The 18,686-nt window shown below is 42.1% G+C and overlaps 1 protein-coding gene across 13 annotated transcripts in view; it reads left to right on the top strand.

Annotated features, from left to right (window-relative positions):
- Positions 1-18,686, top strand: part of LOC111869151 (trafficking kinesin-binding protein milt) — a 179,145-nt gene that overhangs the window by 141,563 nt on the left and 18,896 nt on the right. For 11 of the 13 annotated variants that reach the window (XR_002843619.2, XR_002843617.2, XR_002843618.2 and 8 more), the window contains one exon: positions 14,608-14,684. Coding sequence is in view for 10 of the 13 variants with exons in the window: in XM_033753296.1 (XP_033609187.1) it covers positions 14,608-14,684 (77 nt within the window). In the remaining 3 variants the exon portion in view is untranslated. Of the gene's footprint in view, positions 1-986; positions 1,049-8,414; positions 8,483-14,607; positions 14,685-18,686 lie in introns of those variants that run through there. The other 2 variants (XM_023860404.2, XM_023860405.2) reach the window with 2 other exon arrangements.

The raw sequence follows: 18,686 nt of genomic DNA, 5'->3' as shown, positions 1-18,686 counted from the left end.
AACCCCGCCAATGCAACTCATATTTGATATGAAGAGTGCTCCCAACCCCGCCAATGCAACTCATATTTGATATGAAGAGTGCTCCCAACCCCGCCAATGCAACTCATACTTGATCTCAATTTTGCAGGATAAAGTTTCGGCAGAGGCCTGTTTCGAATGTATGATGGCCTCACAATTGGGCACATGTGCTTCGATCTACTCATTACTGAACCAGAATTTGAGACTGCGTGTAATATGCTTTAATTTATCTCGAGTTGATTTTGTTTTAAAACTTTTGGCTGAGACGCACGTATGAACATACTTACTTACTCATGGAGCTGAGCCATCCTCGATGAGCCGCCAATTCTGCAGCTACTCAAGAACTTCCCAGCATTTTGTGGAACCCGAAGGTTCATTACCGTGGTCACAAGAGCCCTCCTCTGGTCCCTATCCTGAGCCAGATGAATCCAATCCATGCCATCCCATTCTCTCTAAGATAGATTTGCAAATTAGTATTCAGTCTATAATCGAAGATAATGTTATTTGTGTAAATAGTAAACAGGATCACAATTCTCCAGTGCAGAAGATCAATTCACAGTTCAGTTCATATGTCTGAGAGAACACAGTACGTCTCAGTCATAAAGATCGGTCGGTAAATGCTGCTCTAGAGAAGTAATCTTAGTTTATTGTGAGAATCTCATGAACAATGGAAAAGTGCGGAGTTTTTAAGGTGATAGTGAGAGGTACAAGCTATATCCACTGTGCTGTAAAGGCTTGGTTGTAGCAAACCTTCTCTTCGTGTTTAACGATTTACATTAATGTGAGACGTGACGTAAGCAGAATCAACCTGAAATTTGTAGTCCCGTTGCACGAGAAGGAGTTTTCAAATAATGCAACCCTCAAACTGGTTGATGCAATACGCACTACAAGCGCCGGTCTAGGGGTGCGATCGATAACAGAATAGCTGTTGGTTCCCTCCCCTGACAACCGCACGAGTCAGTGTCAAGAGCAACAACACCGCGTGTGTTCGTCAACCATCTGGACAGTCTGGAGACCTTATATCTTCGAGGTAAGTTCAGNAAATGTTGGGGGGGGGGGGAGTGCGCGAAATTGTGATGGCCTCAGTGTACAGCAGCATTGTGAGTGGTGCCATTTCCAGGCGAAAAGTACTGAAGACTGCCGAACGAAGTGCGAAGTCCGATATGCGCTGTCGTGTTTTGATATTTGTTATCCTCTTTATATTACCCCGAAGCCGTTTTCTTCCTTTCTTTCTTCATTTTAGGACGCAGCCTGCTATTATGAGACTCCCTGCTTTAGCTTTTAAAGTTTCAGACTTGCCCTGACTCTAAAAAGGAACTTCAGTTATTCTTGACGTCGGCACTAGATGAAGATGAGTGGTTAGCTTCAGGACCCGGCTGCTTTACCCCCGGGAGAAGAGCTTCCGGTATCCATTGGATAGGAGGCTGGATAGGCCTCAGAACCGGTCTGGACGACGTAGAGAGGAGAAAAATCTTCCCCCTACCGGAACTCGAAATTCGACCCCTCGATCATCCAACCCGGTAGCCAGTCGGTAATACCGACTGCGCTGCCCCGGCTCTCGTATGTATTTAATTATTCGACATATTTCAGGTCTATAGAAGCTGAATTCTTCCCGTGGCTCCGAGGGTGAAATTTACTGACGGAAGGACGCAGCCTATCCGTAATATCTTTGTTTTGTGATGTTTGGTGCAAAGAAGGCATGAAACTCCCATCAATTTGATTTGTTTCATTCTGGTCCGTCACACTAACAATCACAAATATAAATCACTCCGTCCAATTTTGTGTACTATGCATTACAACTTATAAGTGTACGCACTTTACGTCTAAACAACTTATGTGAAGGTGGTTTCCTGTTTGTAGTGATGTTTGCCCTCTGAAGATGGTCCGCAGAGACCGAAACATGTAAGGGTGTTAAGTTTTCATGTAGTAAAAAACTTACAGGTCACATTGGACGGAGTGATTTATATTTGTGAAACTCCCATCTTTAGGTGGACCCATGTCCTCGTTCTGGGTTTCCTTGCTGGCGTTCGTGCTGTTACCTTTTAAATCTGATTACCGTGAGGTAATACTTCCTGTTGCTAGGCCAGTGTCAACCATCACTCATAATGAAATTTAAGACGAGCAAGTTTCAGCGACAGTTACTTTAATAGTTTCCTGTGTATGTTACAGTTGCCTGGTGGAGTATTTTTCCCATGGTTTAGAGGAAAATTAACTTCATTAAAGCAACTGGCGAATTCTTTTTGTGATCTTATCTGTAAACAGATTGTTCGCTGTAGAAACTGTACATGATGGAGTACATACTTGTCACAGATTTGGTTTGCATCATAACCCCTATTTGCGTGTAGTTGTGTTCCTGGAAAATGTGACATAATGTAATCTTCAACCGCTTGTACAGTGCACTCGATGTTAAACATTGGGGGTAAGTTCCTGATGGGATATGCGATTCTAATCGTAAACCAAGTAACTGTGTCCTTTACCTTGGTCATTGAAAATTTGAAATGTTCAACCTCCGGAATAAGTATCAGTGATATGTAGAAGCGGGGGCACGCGGTAGCGTAGTTGGTTGAAGCATTATACAACAAGCCGGAAGGCCGTGGGGTCTATTACCTATGAGGTCATTGGATCTTTCAGTTGACCTAATCCTTCCAGCCGCCCAATAGCCTTGAGGTCAATTCAACCGCTAATACAGATGAGTACCAGGAATCTTCTGGGCTTGAAGGGCGGCCGGCGGGTGAGACTGACAACCTCAGCGCCATCTGTGAGCCGAATCTCTAGAAAATATGGGATCCTCAACGTCTCAGAACCCTATGGGCTTCCACGGCCTGTTACAGAGATACCTTTACTTTCTTAGATGCAGAAGCGAAGTGTGAATAGGCGATGTTCCTAGTAAAACTGCTCTTAAATCTGGTATACCTGTGGTGATGTATACAGGATGCGCGCCTGCATTTCTGTGCTTCTGAAATGCTCGCATGTGAATGTAAGTTCATATTTTGTGTCGTTCAAAGGAATCAAGAATAATTGTTGGTTTTCTCAAGAGCGCTGCATTAAAAATAAATTGGCAGGGTGGTCTGGCATGCAGTTCCAGGTTGAAAGAAATGACCATAAATCATAAAAATAAAATTGACAGAGCAGTCTGGCGTGTAAAAAGAAATGACCATTATTCACGATATGAGGCTGCTGTCGCTGTCACTTAAGTGACAGCTTTGTACTTTTAAATGTATTTTTGTTTGTTTATTTTTTCGGTTATTTTACGGCAGTTCCATTGTCTAGGCTATATAATGTCGAATGATAAATTGGAAAGGATCTGGAAGGAAGCGATAGTGGCCTAATCGAGGTATTATCAAGGCATTTACCTCNGCGCTGCTCTGGCACTTGCCCTTAAAGACCGCGATATCAAAGGCACGGGAATGATATAGCAAGTGTCACGTAACTTCGAACAAGACCAAGAGTAACCTTGAATGCGCAGAAGAAAAATTTCAGACAATGGGGGTGGGTTCGAGGGTGTAAGAAGTGACAGGCGGCCAGGTATAACTTGCCGCGTGTCACTTCTTACACCCTCGAACCCACCCCCATTGTCTGAAATTTTTCTTCTGCGCATTCAAGGTTACTCTTGGTCTTGTTCGAAGTTACGTGACACTTGCTATATCATTCCCGTGCCTTTGATATCGCGGTCTTTAAGGGCAAGTGCCAGAGCAGCGCTCCAGCATTAAACAAAACGTGGAAGCGCTGTCTTGGACAGTCCTGACTGAGAACGTTCAAGTTCGAGTTGTTAAAATCCTATTGGCGAGATGCCTCTGTATGTGTACGGGCGTGTATGTCCATGTATGTAGCACTGCCTCCCCCCCTCTCCCACCACCTGTTCGGTTACAGACACGAGACTCGATATGAATACTATGCAGTTGAAGACCTTGGCATCCTGCTTCTTTTTAAACCCCCTGTCGTACCAACATGGCGACCGCGCCAACTTCTCGAATGGGCAGAATTCCGGTCGTATGAAACTTGTGGTAAGTCTAATAAGATACTTTATAAAATTCGTATGTGCTCTATAGTAAGCAAGACTTGCTCTTGTGTTGTTATATTTGATAGTAGAGTATGTAGTAAGTAGTTACGAATAGGAGCACGCGATGACAGCAATCGAAGATATGCTGGAATCGATATTGCAGTGTTCACCTTTGCCAAAAAAGAATCTCTAGGTAACAGCATCTTCTCGTCTGCTGTCCGAAAACATAAAAATTAGAATATACAAAACTAATTTTGCCTGTGGTTCTGTATGGATGTGAAACTTGGTCTCTGACATTAAGGGAGGAACAGACTGAGGGTGTTTGAGAACAGGGTGTTGAGAATATTTGGACCGAAGAGAGATGAAGTGACAGGAGGTTGGAGAAAACTGCATAATGAGGAGATTCATAACTTGTACTCTTCTCCAAGTATAATTAGAATGATCAGGTCAAGGAGAATGAGGTGGGCAGGGCATGTAGCACGAATGGGGGAGACGAGGAATGTGTATAGGATATTGGTGGGAAAGCCAGAAGGAAAGAGACCACTGGGAAGACCAAGGCATAGGTGGGTGAACAATATTAAAATGGATCTTAGAGAGATAGGATGTTATTGATCGGATTGATCTGGCTCAGAATAGGGACCAGTGGAGGGCTCTTGTGAACACGGTAATGAACCCTTTGGGTTCCATAAAATGCTGGGAAGTTCTTGAGTAGCTGCGGAATTGGCGGCTCCTCCAGAAGGGCTCAGCTCCATGAGTAAGTAAGTAAGTAAGGTAACAGCACCTCGCAGTGCATATTTCTATCCTTACAAGATTCTGAGTATAAATGTAGCGGTCTTTCCAGAACTCTTCAAGTTATTAAAGTTAAGTATTTTTAGCCGAGTTTGAACAGTTTTGCCTTGAAATTTCAACGGGCTTTCTGCTTGTGGAAAATAAGAAGTGGCATTGCGATGCGATGGCAGTAGGTGATCAGTCTTTCTAACTTGTTGACATATGGTATGTTACGAACACATCTGCTATTGGTACGATTGCTTGTATAGCCTACGAAATGCGAACTTTTGAAACCGTAGAATGCATAGCTACGATAGGTGTTTTAATAGTCTCGCGGATATTACAGCTTCTTTAGTTTACTTCGCATTCTTGGAGCCCGGATAGCGCAGTCAGTGAGTGAGTCAGTCTAGGCTACAGGCTGGACGACCGATGAATCTTGGTTCGATTCCCGTCAAGGGCAGAATTTTTTCTTCTGCGCAACATCCAGACTGGCCATAAGGCACACAAAGTCTCCTGTCCAGTGTATACCGAGATCCTTCCCCTAGGCTAAAGCGGTCGGGGTCTTGAAACCGAGCACTCATCTCCTAATAACGAGGTAAGAATGCGTGGAGGTATACTTCCACTGCCCAGTACAACTTTATGAGATGATACTTAATTGAGCACAGAGACAACTTTACCTTTTACCTTTAACTTAATTGCATTTTGTGGGTGATCCCACGTTTGAGGAGTTCTTTCACCTTGCTTTTTTAGGGGGAAAGAATGAGGACCTCCTCTGTGGTCTAGTTGTCAGAGTTACTGGCTACAGATCCAGAGGTTCCGTATTCGATTCCCGGCGCTACCAGATTTGTAAGAAGTAATGGTTGTGGAACGGGGTCCACTCAGCCTCGTGAGGATAACTGAGGAACTATTTGAAAGGAAATACCGGCTCCGGTCTGGAAAACCGAAATTAACGGCCTTGGGGATTCGTTGCGCTCTCCACGCGACACCCTCTATGTGCTAAAGTTGGCACTAACTTCGCCGACAAACGGCGTTCGCTTGGTCAGTATAGTTTCTTTGCGGACTGAAACCACAGAGTTTGTCGGGAAGAATGAGAGATGCAGCAGAACGACGACAACCATGAAAACAACTATACAGCTAATCGGATGCTCACAGGGGTTTTAACCAGATGCCTTCCGAATGCGAGTCTCCGCGTTGCCATCGACTGTACCTACTTAGTATTGCCGACGATTAACATGTGTATTCTTTCGAATTGCGAATATCGTATATCGGCTGTTCCACGAATTTGTTTAGACTTAATGCATTTAGAAGCTGCCAAAATGTAGTTGGTCTGCTGTATCGGTGTTCTGCGAATATATAGAATTCCATTTAATACCCTGGCCATAAAGGAAACCTTCTCCCTCTGGTAGAAGAGCCGGTTCAAATTTTGAGCTCTGACGTCGTTGGGGAGTGTCATGTATGAGGGGATATACGTGACGAAAATAATGGGTTCTGAATCGAATGACTGAATTTATTAGCACCTCGGTTAAAATTTCTCATAATTAAGATTAATTCAGGACTATCGCTAATTTACACACTTTCCAGTCGTCTCCTAGCAACGGATTTAAACACAGAAACTAGCACTTCACAGCACTATGAAGTCTTCTTACGTTTTTTTTTTTTGTTCAGTCACCCATGGAACCTAATTTGAGGTGTATGGCGAACACAGGTGTTAATTACGTTATGATATTCTGCCCCCGTTTGTGTCTCTGGTTTGTCGTTCAACACCTGCATTGCCCAGCACACAAATCTACATATCTGTAAGTGTTTCAGTAGCAGAAATGAAGAGAATAGCGGAGTCTTTGTAGGCTGCTTATAGCAGATGTTAAGAAGAGTGGCCCTAAGGACAGTGTCTATAATGAATGTTAACTTATACTGCTCTGGATTAAATGTGTTTTTCAACGTGTTATTTGGTGTTTTACTGCCCCATTGACATTAATATCCACTTGTTACGGCACGGATCTGATTACGAAAAGGACGGAAAGAGGTGTTGTGGGGGAAGAAGTGATGTTTGATTTCAGCTTCTCGAATAGGAGGGGTTAGATTTGATCTATACAAGTTGTACCTGTGCTTAATTAGACACCAAGGTAATCAGACGTATGGGAGGTAGAAATATTGTTCCATTCTGCTTTAGTTTGTCAGCACTAAATGGAGATGATCGGCCAGTTTCACGCTTCGGCCACCGGTACCTTTTGAATACGAGGCTGCGGTGGACATCAGAGCCGTACTGGGGAGTGCCATGTATAGTGATGTACTCGTGGCGAAAATAACGGGTTCTAGATGGAATGATTGGATTTATTAGCACCTTTTATTAAAATTTGTCTTAATTACGATCAATACAGCACTATCGCTGATTCACATCCTCTCCGGTTCACCGTTGCACACGCACTATGATTCTCAGTTCCCACTAATGATCTCCTAATAACGAATCTCAAAGCAGGAACTAGCACTTCAAATCACTATGATGTCTTCTTACAATTTCTTGTTCAGTCACCCTGGAACCTCAGAACTCAACTAAATATTCTTCTTAGCTGCAAGCGTACTCGTGTTATATAGCCGCAGCACGGACAACGCAGAAAATACAGCTCTGCTGTTGCTTAGCGCAGACCACACAGAAAACACGTGTCACGTGACAGACTGCGAGTTCATTGGTCCGTTATCAGCGCTGGACGTGGCGCAGACAACATAGGACACACAGCCTCCTGTTTCGTGACCTAACAACGGACTGTTTACCAAGAATCTGTCATCGCGAGAACTTGTTTACCAACTCGTTGCCTAGCAGTGGGTGTGCATATCACAGGACGGTGTCGAGGAAGTCAATATATTCTCCTGCTGGGAGAATCGAACTGCAATTCTCCGGTCACCCAGCCCCTAACATAGTCACTGTACTGACTGAGCTGCTGGCTCGGTACGAACCCAAATAAACTTCGCCCGATAACTTTTATTGCAACCTCTCAATACCGAATTTAACCCTAATCCTTTGTTGATTTCGGAGATGAAAGGCAGACAGAAGGAAGGACAGTGATTCCCATTATGCATTTACGTTTGTACTTTATGCAGCGAGAGCATAAACACAACGAATCGTTGAATGATTTAGTGTCTGACCAATCATGCCGAATTAACCCTTTATAGCCTAAATTAATCTAAATAATATATACAAATTCAGTTCCCACCTCACAGTAAACAGTGAGTTTCCAATAAAAAAAACTACCGATAACTATTCAGTGTTGTTTATTCTAAGAAAGACACAAGTCAGTTTTGGGGCAAAGTGCAGAGTTTCCAAACGTAAAAGTAAGGGATAGTGTACATGCAGTAATCATTGTACTTTAAACGATTAACCTTCAGATCTGCCACTACATTATGTTGCCTTCTGGTACTGCGCAATCAGATGTGAGTACCGGTTTCAGCTGTTCTGGGCGCAGGGTTCAGGGCAGCGCCAGAATCAATACAGGAGGGTCGTTCACCTTTCGCAGTAGACGTACGAGATGAGACTGGCAGAGAAGAGGGAGTAGTCTACGTTATCCGGGAAATTAAGGAGTTGTCTAGTAAATGTGGGAACCAGGTTGCAACAGTTACTTCCTCACGCAACTGTGCAAATCTACATCACAATGCTGGGCATCCTGTCATCTCGTTTCAGTAGGTTCAACTCATCTTCTTCAGGTGAGGTCTTGTTTAGGTTAGAATATTTAATTATTTACACAACACAGTCATAACATTGCCTTGTATAATGAATAATTTGAAACTGTTAACAACTGTGTTCCGGTACAATTTTGTCAGTTGGTTTGAATAGGTGTGAGGCTTGTTCTTTTGCGTTGTGAACAGAGTTCCCTTTGCTCCAATTGAGTGGTTGGAGAAAACTGCATAATGAGGAGATTCATAACTTGTACTCTTCTCCAAATATAATTAGAATGATCAAGACAAGGAGAATGAGGTGTGCAGGGCATGTAGCACGAATGGGGAGAAAAGGAATGCATATAGGATATTGGTGGGAAAGACAGAAGGAAACAGATCACTGGAAAGACCAAGGCGTAGATTGGTGGACAATATTAAAATGGATCTTAGAGATGGGATGGTATGGATTGGAATGATCTGGCTCTGGATAGGGACCAGTGGAGGGCTCATTTGAACACGGTAATGAACCTTCGGGTTTCATAAAGTGCTGTGAAATTCTTGAGTAGCTGCAGAATTTTCGGCTCCTCAAGAAGTTCTCAGCTCCATGAGTAAGTAAGTATTCCAACTGAGTACAAATATTTTTTTGCTGTTTTGTATTGTTTCTCATGGAGGACTTTGATGACGGCTTAAGCGACCTTAATATAGCTACTCATGGCGATTACTGCAATTTCTTAGGCAATCTTGAATTTTCCGAAAGATTCTAAAACACTGGAGTCCAACATGTGTTTGAAGATACATTTAGAGGTATCAGTTGACTTTGTAGAGGAACTAGTTTTAATCGGGTAATACGTATATAACCTGTTATAACCCACCCTCCACAAGGTTCCATCGTTCAAAATATACCGGTTTGGAATATGATCACTGACAGAAGGGGTTCGATTGTTTTTAGTTCCTCCCCCCATTGTATCCGGGATGTCGCAGCATCTTCGATCGTAACGGACCATACCGAACAGCACTAATAATACGTGCTGCTACCTAGATGCAATTTGCATGTTTACTTGTGTAATTTTTGCCAACATTATTCTGCTGAGCGTGTTTTTCTCTGTGATGGAGGAAATAAGCCCTAAAACTTTTAGACTATAAATGTTAAAGTAACTAGGGTCTGTGGGCGCGTGACTCGCCTGTCGCTTCATAGTTCTTCCGGTGCTAAGCTGACTTCATCGTGAGATGGTCGCGCGCAGCTTGTCAAGAAACATGACCGCCCGGTATTCATCCCGAAGAGTTATTTTAGTGCCCACGTGAACTATACCGAGCGAGTAGAATGCAGTTCACATCCGTGTACCATATTTCACACAGACAGAAGTCCCCGAGTCTTGATAGCTAGTAACTTAGCTGAAATTGAAGCTCGGCACTTCTCCACGTTGCTGGAGTACAATTTTGCTTGGTTTGTGGACTATATTACGGCGCTCAGAATCTCGGACTATATAGCATCAGACGGTAGGGTTAGTGAGAAATGAATGGGAGAAGATTTGGAAGGAAAGGGTCGTAGCCTAATTGAGGTACTACCCCGGAATTTCAGCGTGGACTGAGTAAAACTACGAAACCAATCAGACTAGCCGATGTACCGGCCGAATTCGAATTCAGCACCTTCCGAATACAAGTCTAGATCGTTACCGCTACACTAACCTGCGCAATGGCTTGCTCGGTGTTCCAGGTTAGAAAGAAGGCAGACTAATAGCTTACGTTTTCCGAAGATAAGTTCTTCAGATATTGTCTTTGGCTAGTTGAGGCTGGAATTGGCGACATACGGGTTGTGGTCACCACAGTAAAGGTCCTCGTCCTTTATTTAAAGTGAAATATTCTTCCAACTTCGTATTACATTTGATATTTTAGGCCAATACTACCATAATCAAACCAAAACATGAATCCTTCCAGTATTCAAGATTCATGTTTAAAAAGTTGTTCATATTTCGCATATTTCATTCTTTTTCAGTTTAAAGGGCTGTCCTGTAAACCAAGCAATTTTAGGCAAAGGGGTAGGAAAATGATAAATGACGCGAAGTGAAGTTGGGGTGGAAATAATTAAAAAGAAAAAAAAATTGCAGTGAGGTGAAGTGAAGTGAATGACATTACGCATCCATGACTGTTGGTTTCCTTTTGTTTGTGTTTTGGGTGTTGTAATTTTTTTTCTCTCTCTCTCTGTAATTGTTGTTGTATTTGTTTGTATTTCTCTGTAATTGTTGTAGTTGTTAATCGTATTTGGTTTGTATTCATTGTGGTAGGATGTCCTTATTGTTGTGTTTTGTGTATTGTGTTTTGTTTGAACGTGTTGTCACTTAGTGTAATGTGTGTTACTTGTCTGTTGTGTCCTATTGTGTACTACTGCCACCGGGCTAAAACCCAATTGCAGTATAATAAATAATATATATATATATGTAATACATGTAGATGTTAGGGTCTTGTTCCAGTAGGTTAACAGAGACGCATGTGTACTGATGACATGATTCGTATTGTGGCTTCCTGGTTTACAAGAGATAATAGTTCCATGGGTAGATACCAGCGTTTCGGAAGATACAGTCTCCCTGAAGTCCCCTGAAGAACCCACCAGCCCAGAAGACAGTACGAATCTTCGCCGTGAAAATATCGACCTCATGATGACGTAATGTTGACTCGTACCTATCGAGAATTATTGTCTTGCTTGGGAATTCTCCCATCTTGTTTGTGACTCACACCGTGGTATGGTATTCATTACATCGTAACCACTGGGATGAAATTACTTATCTGTTTAATATTCTATTAAAGGTCGGGGTGTAGAGACCGCTCAAGAACTCAAGAGCAGGCCTGAAATGAGGAGGGGAAGAAAGTTTAAGGAGGTATGATTTGAGGTTCTAACAGCGGTGATTATAAATAATTTTCCTGGGGAGTAAAGCGCGGCCGGCGCATAAGGCTGACAACCTTACCGCCCTCTTTGAGCCGATTGTCTAGATAATGTGGGACCCTCAACGTCTCACAACCCTACGGGCCTTCACGGCCTGGTACAGGGATAGCTTTACTTACTTACTTTACTGTATCTTCTGGTATATAACGTCATGCAGCCCGTTGAAAGTCAACTGACGTTTCGGATGAACATGTCGCCTCCATCCACAGGTTCGAACAGTAAGCCAAGCAAGAAACCAGCTTGAAAACAGATGCAAAGCAGAGCTCTGGTTTCTTCCTTGGCATATTCTTCGACCCTGAAAATGGAGACAACCTATTCCTCTGAAGCATCTATTGATTTGTCAATAGGCCTTACGGCCTTATTTCCCAGAAGATATAATTTTGCAATTTTAATGAAGATGTCTATCCATGGCAACGAATGGGATGTGGAAATATCTTTGCTTGTGCTCCTTTATTTACTCCTCTGAAAACATCGGTGTACGAAATCCTGTCTGAAAACACTTTGTGATATATTCAGAAATCGTGAAGTAACCCCCCTCCCCCCAATTTGGGGTTGGCTGACCAGAGCTGCAGTAAGGGTAGTCTGGATCGTAACTGACCTATCGACAGCTGCATTTATTGTGCCATTGAACGTTTCACTGACCATTCTATATCTTGTTTGTACACAGTCTTGCCTTGTAGTTTGCTTGCTGTAGATGTAATACTAAAAGCCACTGTTTCATGCACACTTTTTATGGGGTTTATGGCGCCGTTAGTAGCTAGATATCCAATGGTTGGGTGGTACGTTGATGAATGATGCACTGGAGGGGACTTCGTGGCCTAATCGAGGTACTATCCCGCCACTTTCCTGGATGGACAGACGACAATCACTAAAACCCTCAAGCAGGCAGTGGGTGCCCTAATCTAGATTCGAACCTAGCACCTCCCGAATACGAGGACAGAGCATTACCGCTGCGGCATCTCGGTCGGTTACATCCACACCGCTGTCGTCATAACTGATCTCAGTGATGAGCCATTGCAGCATTGCAAGTGCAGTTCGAAGGTAATGGGAATGTTTAGAAATTGCATATGGCACTTTCCTAATGTGCTAAAAATTGCGTCTGGGCATAGTGTAGAACTTTAATATTATAATGAACTTCGACAAAGTCGGACTGTCTGCTAGTGTAAATTATGAGATGTGTATCACTTAGTTGTGTAATTACGAAAGTAGAGTACCTGCTAATCTCACCATGTAGACCGAAGGATTTGAAATGGAGGCATAATTTGTTATTCCTAGAATACCTTGTAAATGTCCTCCATGAAGTGTTTCTACAGTTACTGTTTATGGAGAAACAGGAATGTCACGCGAGTTGACAGTTACAGTCAGCTTTTGCAGCATAAGAGAATACAAGCTTACTTTTCTTAAAGAATCTCGAAAACCGTTAAGACTTAAAACCAAATTCAACTTGACATAAAATGTGTTACTCGTATTTCTCTTCAGTTTTTGTTCCAAGCTTTTTCCGTTCTGTTTAACGATTTCCGCTGAGATGCGAGTAGGTCTATGTACAAAATGTCCGTTATGTTGTGAGATCTTAACAAAAATTGAAATATGTCGACATATTTAATATAATTCCAAAATGTCAATTTTTATTGAAAACTCTTCATCTGTTCCCAAGTTGTTTCATGCCAACAGACTTTTAACAGGCGCTCTGCACGGATGAGAACATGCCTAAAAGTATGCTAATGAAATCACCGTGCTGTCCATATAGTTTCCCCGTTTCACGTTTCGAAGCAGTCAACCTATTTTCAAATATGTTACTATCATTATATCATCGGAAATTAATTTAATGTTCAACAAGCAGTAAGAGAGCTTGGTAGCTTAGTTATTACAGTGACTAGGCTACAAGCCAGACGTTGCTAGACTCCGAGCGCGAGCCGGAGGTTTTTCTCTCTGCCACGCGTCCAGACCGGTCCAGACCAGCTCGGGGCACCCAGCACGCTATCCAGCAGGTACCGGCGATCTTCCTTGACCGAAGCTGGAGAGGTGTAATGTAAACACTGACCTCCATCTGTAGTGCAGAAGGTTAAGAAAGGCTGCAGGTGTACCTCAAGGAGGCCAATGCTCATAGTGGGTTGTAGTGCGAATCCTTTTTTTTTTCTTGGCACTACAGCCCCAGTGGGCCTAGGCCTACCTCCATGAACTTCTCCATTCACTTCGGTTTTTCTAGATCTTACACATTCGGTAGGACTCCTTGGGCGGTTGATCAGCTCGTCGCAAGGCCTCTACCTGTACACAAACACAGAAAAACGCACACACAAATTAAACATCCGTGCCCTGAGTGGGATTCGAACCCACGATCCCGGCTTCCGAGCGAGCGAAGACAGTGCATGCCTTAGACTGCTCGGCTACCGTGACCGGCATGCGAATCCTTTACCCTTTTAAAATCAGTAATAACAACATAGTGTATGCTCAGACTCTTGAAATGTAATCATTACTAGCTCCACTTGTTATAAGGCCCTATAATGAAGTGTTGTGCGAAGAAGAGTGCTCTCTTCTGGGTTGTAACACCTGTAGTCCGGTGGAAGTTGACCAACGTTTCGGAGGAAGGTACTGTCACCTTCATCAGTGCTCTACTAGCCGCTGTCCATCTGGTTTCTTGCTTGGCTTCCTTTTCAATCGAGAAGGACGCCTGTATTTAATTAATTAGTTCTCAAAAAGATAAACATGATGACGAGAAAGAGGAGGAGGATAACAACAGTAACAATAATGACAATAATAAAAATCTGTAATGATTTTGTCTCCTACCTAACAGATTGTTATAGCAGTAACACTCCAGACTTGTATTTTAAGGTGCTCAGTTTGCATAACAATTGGGGCTTCAGCTATCTAGAAGCTTTTCTTGGCTATACTTGGTCCCTCCAAGCAAATGCTGGGACAGTACCCCACAAAGTTACTTATTTCAGGATCATTTCCAGTTAAGGAGAACCTACCGTTTGATGTTGCACAGTGTGAAATACTGACACCGTTGGTAAATAAACCTTAAAAAATATAATATCTTTATAATTGTTGCAGAAGTTATGACTTGAGGACTGAACTGCGTTGAACTTGATTGTTGCCTTATAAACTTACATTGCATAAATACAACCAACAACAAAAGTAGCGGCACAAGATTTACAGAACAGAGAGTCTGTACAGCAGGAAAATATATTAATGAATATAGACTCGTTTTTCATGTTCGTTTTTTTTATTGTTTCAGTTCTATGCAGCAATCGAGTGAGCCAAATGACCAAGACCTACAATGACATTGAGGCAGTCACAAGGCTACTGGAAGAGGTAAGCAGAACTTAGAATGATGGCTTCAATTGATAGAAAGACAGAGAAGCTCCTTGTGTTGCATCCTGTTGTGTGTTTAGATTACTTCATACAGTCAACACAAGATTCATTTGTTGATATTATGAACTGTTGGGTTACATGTTTAATGACAAAGCAATGGAGCAAGGTCCCTCCAAACAACTTCCATTTGTTCCGCCCTCTTAAACATATCTTTCGGCTGAACATTTTCCCAATGAAACTATACAAAGGGAAGTCACCGCCTGGTTCCGCCCAAAGAATTTTATGCTGCTGGTTTTCAGGGGCTTGTGAAACGATGGGACAAGTGCCTCAATGTACAGGGAGATTATGTTGAGAAATAAAAGCATTTTTCAAATCAGTACTCTTATTTGTTTAAGTTCTGTATCCATTTGTAACTTACTTATTGACTTTGGCCGCGCCATAGCTCAAGCGGTTAGTCGCTGGCTTCCCACCGCGGCGGCCCGGGTTCGATCCCGGGTCTGGTCAAGTGGGATTTGTGGCGGACAAAGTGGCGCTGGGGCAGGTTTTCTCCGAGTACTTCGGTTTCCCCTGCCAATCTTCATTCTACCAATTGCTCCACAATCACCCTCACCTATCATCTGGGGCTGGTACAATAGGCCAGAAGTGGCTGCAGTTCAAGGGACTTAGTCCCACCCCACTAGCAATAAAAAAATACTTATTGACTTACCCTCGTATTTATAGTAGCCAGAGAAATGAAATGTATAGAGTATGGCATGATGTAAAAGGGATATCCTCCACCAACAGTGATGCACTGATACACTTGTCCCATCACTTTACCAGTCCATTGAAACCCATAGCGTAGAAGTCTTTTGACTGTTTTCTCACACAATTCCACACCTCCATATATCTGGAGAATATCTGGACGGAACGGTGATGAAGGGACAGGAGGTTTGAGAAAACTACATAATGAGGAGCTTCATAACTTGTACTCTTCTCCAAGTATAATTAGAATGATCAGGTCAAGGCAGATGAGTTGGGCGGCAAATGTAGCACAAATGGGAAAGAGGAATGCATGTAGAATATTGGTGGGAAATCCAGAAGGGAAGAGACCCCTGTGGAGACCAAGGCGTAGGTAGGTGGATAAGATTAAAATTGGTGTTAGAGAGATAGGGGGCATGCGGTAGCATAGTTGGTTGAAACACTATGCTACAAGCTGGAAGGTTACGGATTCAAGTCCTGATGAGATCATTTGACTTCTTTTCAATTGACCTAATCCTTCCAGCCACACTATGACCCTAGGGTGGACTCAGCCCCTAACAGAAATGAGTACTAGGAATATTCTTGGAATGTTCTTGGGGGTAAAGGGCGGCCAGCGCATAAGGCTGACAACCCTGCCGCTATCTTGTCTAGAAAATATGGGAACCTCAACATCTCACAGCCCTATGGGCCTCCATGGTCTGTTACAGGGATAGCTTTACTTTACTTAGAGAGATAGAATGGGGCGGTATGGACTGCATTGATCTGGCTCAGGATAGGGACCAGTGGAGGGCTCTTGTGAACGCGGTGGGATTCCATAAAATGTCGGGTAATTTTCGTCTAGAAAATGTGGGAACCTCAACATCTCACAGCCCTATGGGCCTCCATGGTCTGTTACAGGGATAGCTTTACTTTACTTAGAGAGATAGAATGGGGCGGTATGGACTGCATTGATCTGGCTCAGGATAGGGACCAGTGGAGGGCTCTTGGGAACACGGTGGGATTCCATAAAATGTCGGGTAATTTTTGAGTGGTTGCATAACTGGCTGCTTTTGAAGAAGGGTGCAGCTCCATGGAGTTAGAGCCCTTGCTTAATGTTCCAGTTAACATTGTTATAACATGGATACTACTTCCATACTGAGGCTGCACACAGCATCGTGTGAAGTCTTTTATTAAATTGTTGTTCATCCCAGAATTTAAGAAAATGACCAAAGAGGAGGGTAACTCACCCAAAGAAGTGTCTAATATTGACAGTGCCAGGCCATTATTCACCACTCACTTGCTTCTCCTTCGGTCATCGGTGAATAGAATATATCATACTAAATGTTAAATACACATTATTGTAGTTTATAACTACATGTATTTATAGCCAAGAATATACATGTATATATAGTTGTGTTTGTATTTCCTGTATCATAATGCATACTATGAGGTAAAGATAGGATGAGGAAGGTATACGTCTTCTTAAGTTTCTTGTGGTAAAAATAGATCTGCTTAACATTTTTTTGTATAATGTTACAGTTTACAATGACTTAGTGTATATGATTGTAATTTAATCGTCTATTTCGTTGCCACAAAATGAAGAATTCTTTTCATGCAGTTGATCTCCATATTTTAATATATATTTATAATGTTGTTTTCACATTCCTTTGAGATTAAAATGTTGATAGTTTTAAAAAACATAATGTTATCAGTTAATCAGATAACACTATCAATGGATTGCAAGTGTTGAAACAAGTAACTCCATGGAACAGAGTTCTACTTGAGGTGCTAATATTCATTCAGCTAGTCAATAAATCCATCTTCTATGGTACCAGATCTTCATTACACTGTTCACAAGAGCCAATCTTTGTATCCTGAGCCAGATAAATCCAGTCTACATGAACCCTGTAAGTGCACGCGGTAGCGCAGTTGGTTGAGGCACTATACTATAAGCTGGAAGGTTGCGGATTCAAGTCCCGAAGAGGTCGTTGGATTTTTTCAATTGACCTGATCCGTCCAGCCGCACTATGGCCCTGGGGTCAACTCAGCCTCTAACAGAAATGAGTACCAGGAATTAATTAAATAATTTTCCTGGGGAGATAAGCACAGCCGGCGCGTAAGGCTGACAACCTTACCGCCATCTTTGAGCCGGATAATGTGGGACCCTCAACGTCTCACAACCCTATGGGCCTTCACGGCCTGTTACAAGGATAGCTTTACTTTTTTTACTTTACTTTTTTGCATGCACCATGTTTGTATAGGATGCTTTTTAGTATTATCCCCACCTCTGTCTGGGTCTTCCAAGTGGGCTTCACGTTTTCCGAGTAAAACGTTTCATGCAGTTTTCATCTTGCCCATATGTGCTACATGTCCCTCCCATTTTTTATTTGATTATGCCAGTATTTGGTGAATAGAACAATTCATGGAACTCCTCATTGTGCAGTGTTTTGCTCTGTATGCTACACTCAACCTTTTCAGTCTATGTTCTTCCCTTTATGTGAGAGTTCAAGTTTCATATGCATGTAGAAGAAGGTTTTGTGTATTTTAATGACACAATTTTAGAAGACTATGAAAGAAAAAAGATTTTGAACTGAAAGGTACCAACCATTCCATGAATATCATCTGCTGTTAATTCTTTTCATTAGCAGTTTGTTTAAAACTTGAAATTTTATTCATCCCTTGTAGTAGATCATATTTCACAAAAATATAAAAAATTAGCAAAATTATTGTTTATGTATATCTTAATTTTTCTCTTATGAAAAGAAAATTGGATGAAAACAGATTTTGATTTAAATAATAAAAGTTTTTTGTCTTTGTGTGCGTGTGTGTGTGTGTGTGTGTGTGTAACATTTAATTTCCATATCTCTAGAATTATTAAATTTCAAAGCCTATAACATTTCTTTTGTGGTAATGGAAGGTGTACGTGTGAAATTATATCTAGGATTGCCATGGCAAAAGCTGCGTTTATCAAGAAGAAGAATCTTTTTACCAGCAAATTGGACATAAATTTGAGAAAGAAAATAGTGAAATGCTACATTTGGATCATTGCTTTATATGGAGCTGAAACTTGGACACTTAGGGCAGTAGATCAGAAACACCTGGAAAAATTTGAAATGTGGTGTTGGAGAAGGATGGAGAAGATCAGTTGGAACGAATATGTGAGAAATGAAGAAGTGTTATTTAGAGTCAGTGAGCAGAGGAATATCCTACACGAAATAAAAAAATGGAAAGCTAATTGGATTGCTCATATATTACGTAGTAACTGCCTTCTAAAAGAAGTTATTG

Source organism: Cryptotermes secundus, unplaced genomic scaffold (genome assembly GCF_002891405.2).
Source record: "Cryptotermes secundus unplaced genomic scaffold, Csec_1.0 scaffold618, whole genome shotgun sequence".
NCBI lineage: Eukaryota > Metazoa > Arthropoda > Insecta > Blattodea > Kalotermitidae > Cryptotermes > Cryptotermes secundus.
The sequence above is the reverse complement of the archived record's forward strand: the minus strand, read 5'-3'. Positions and strand labels throughout refer to the sequence as shown.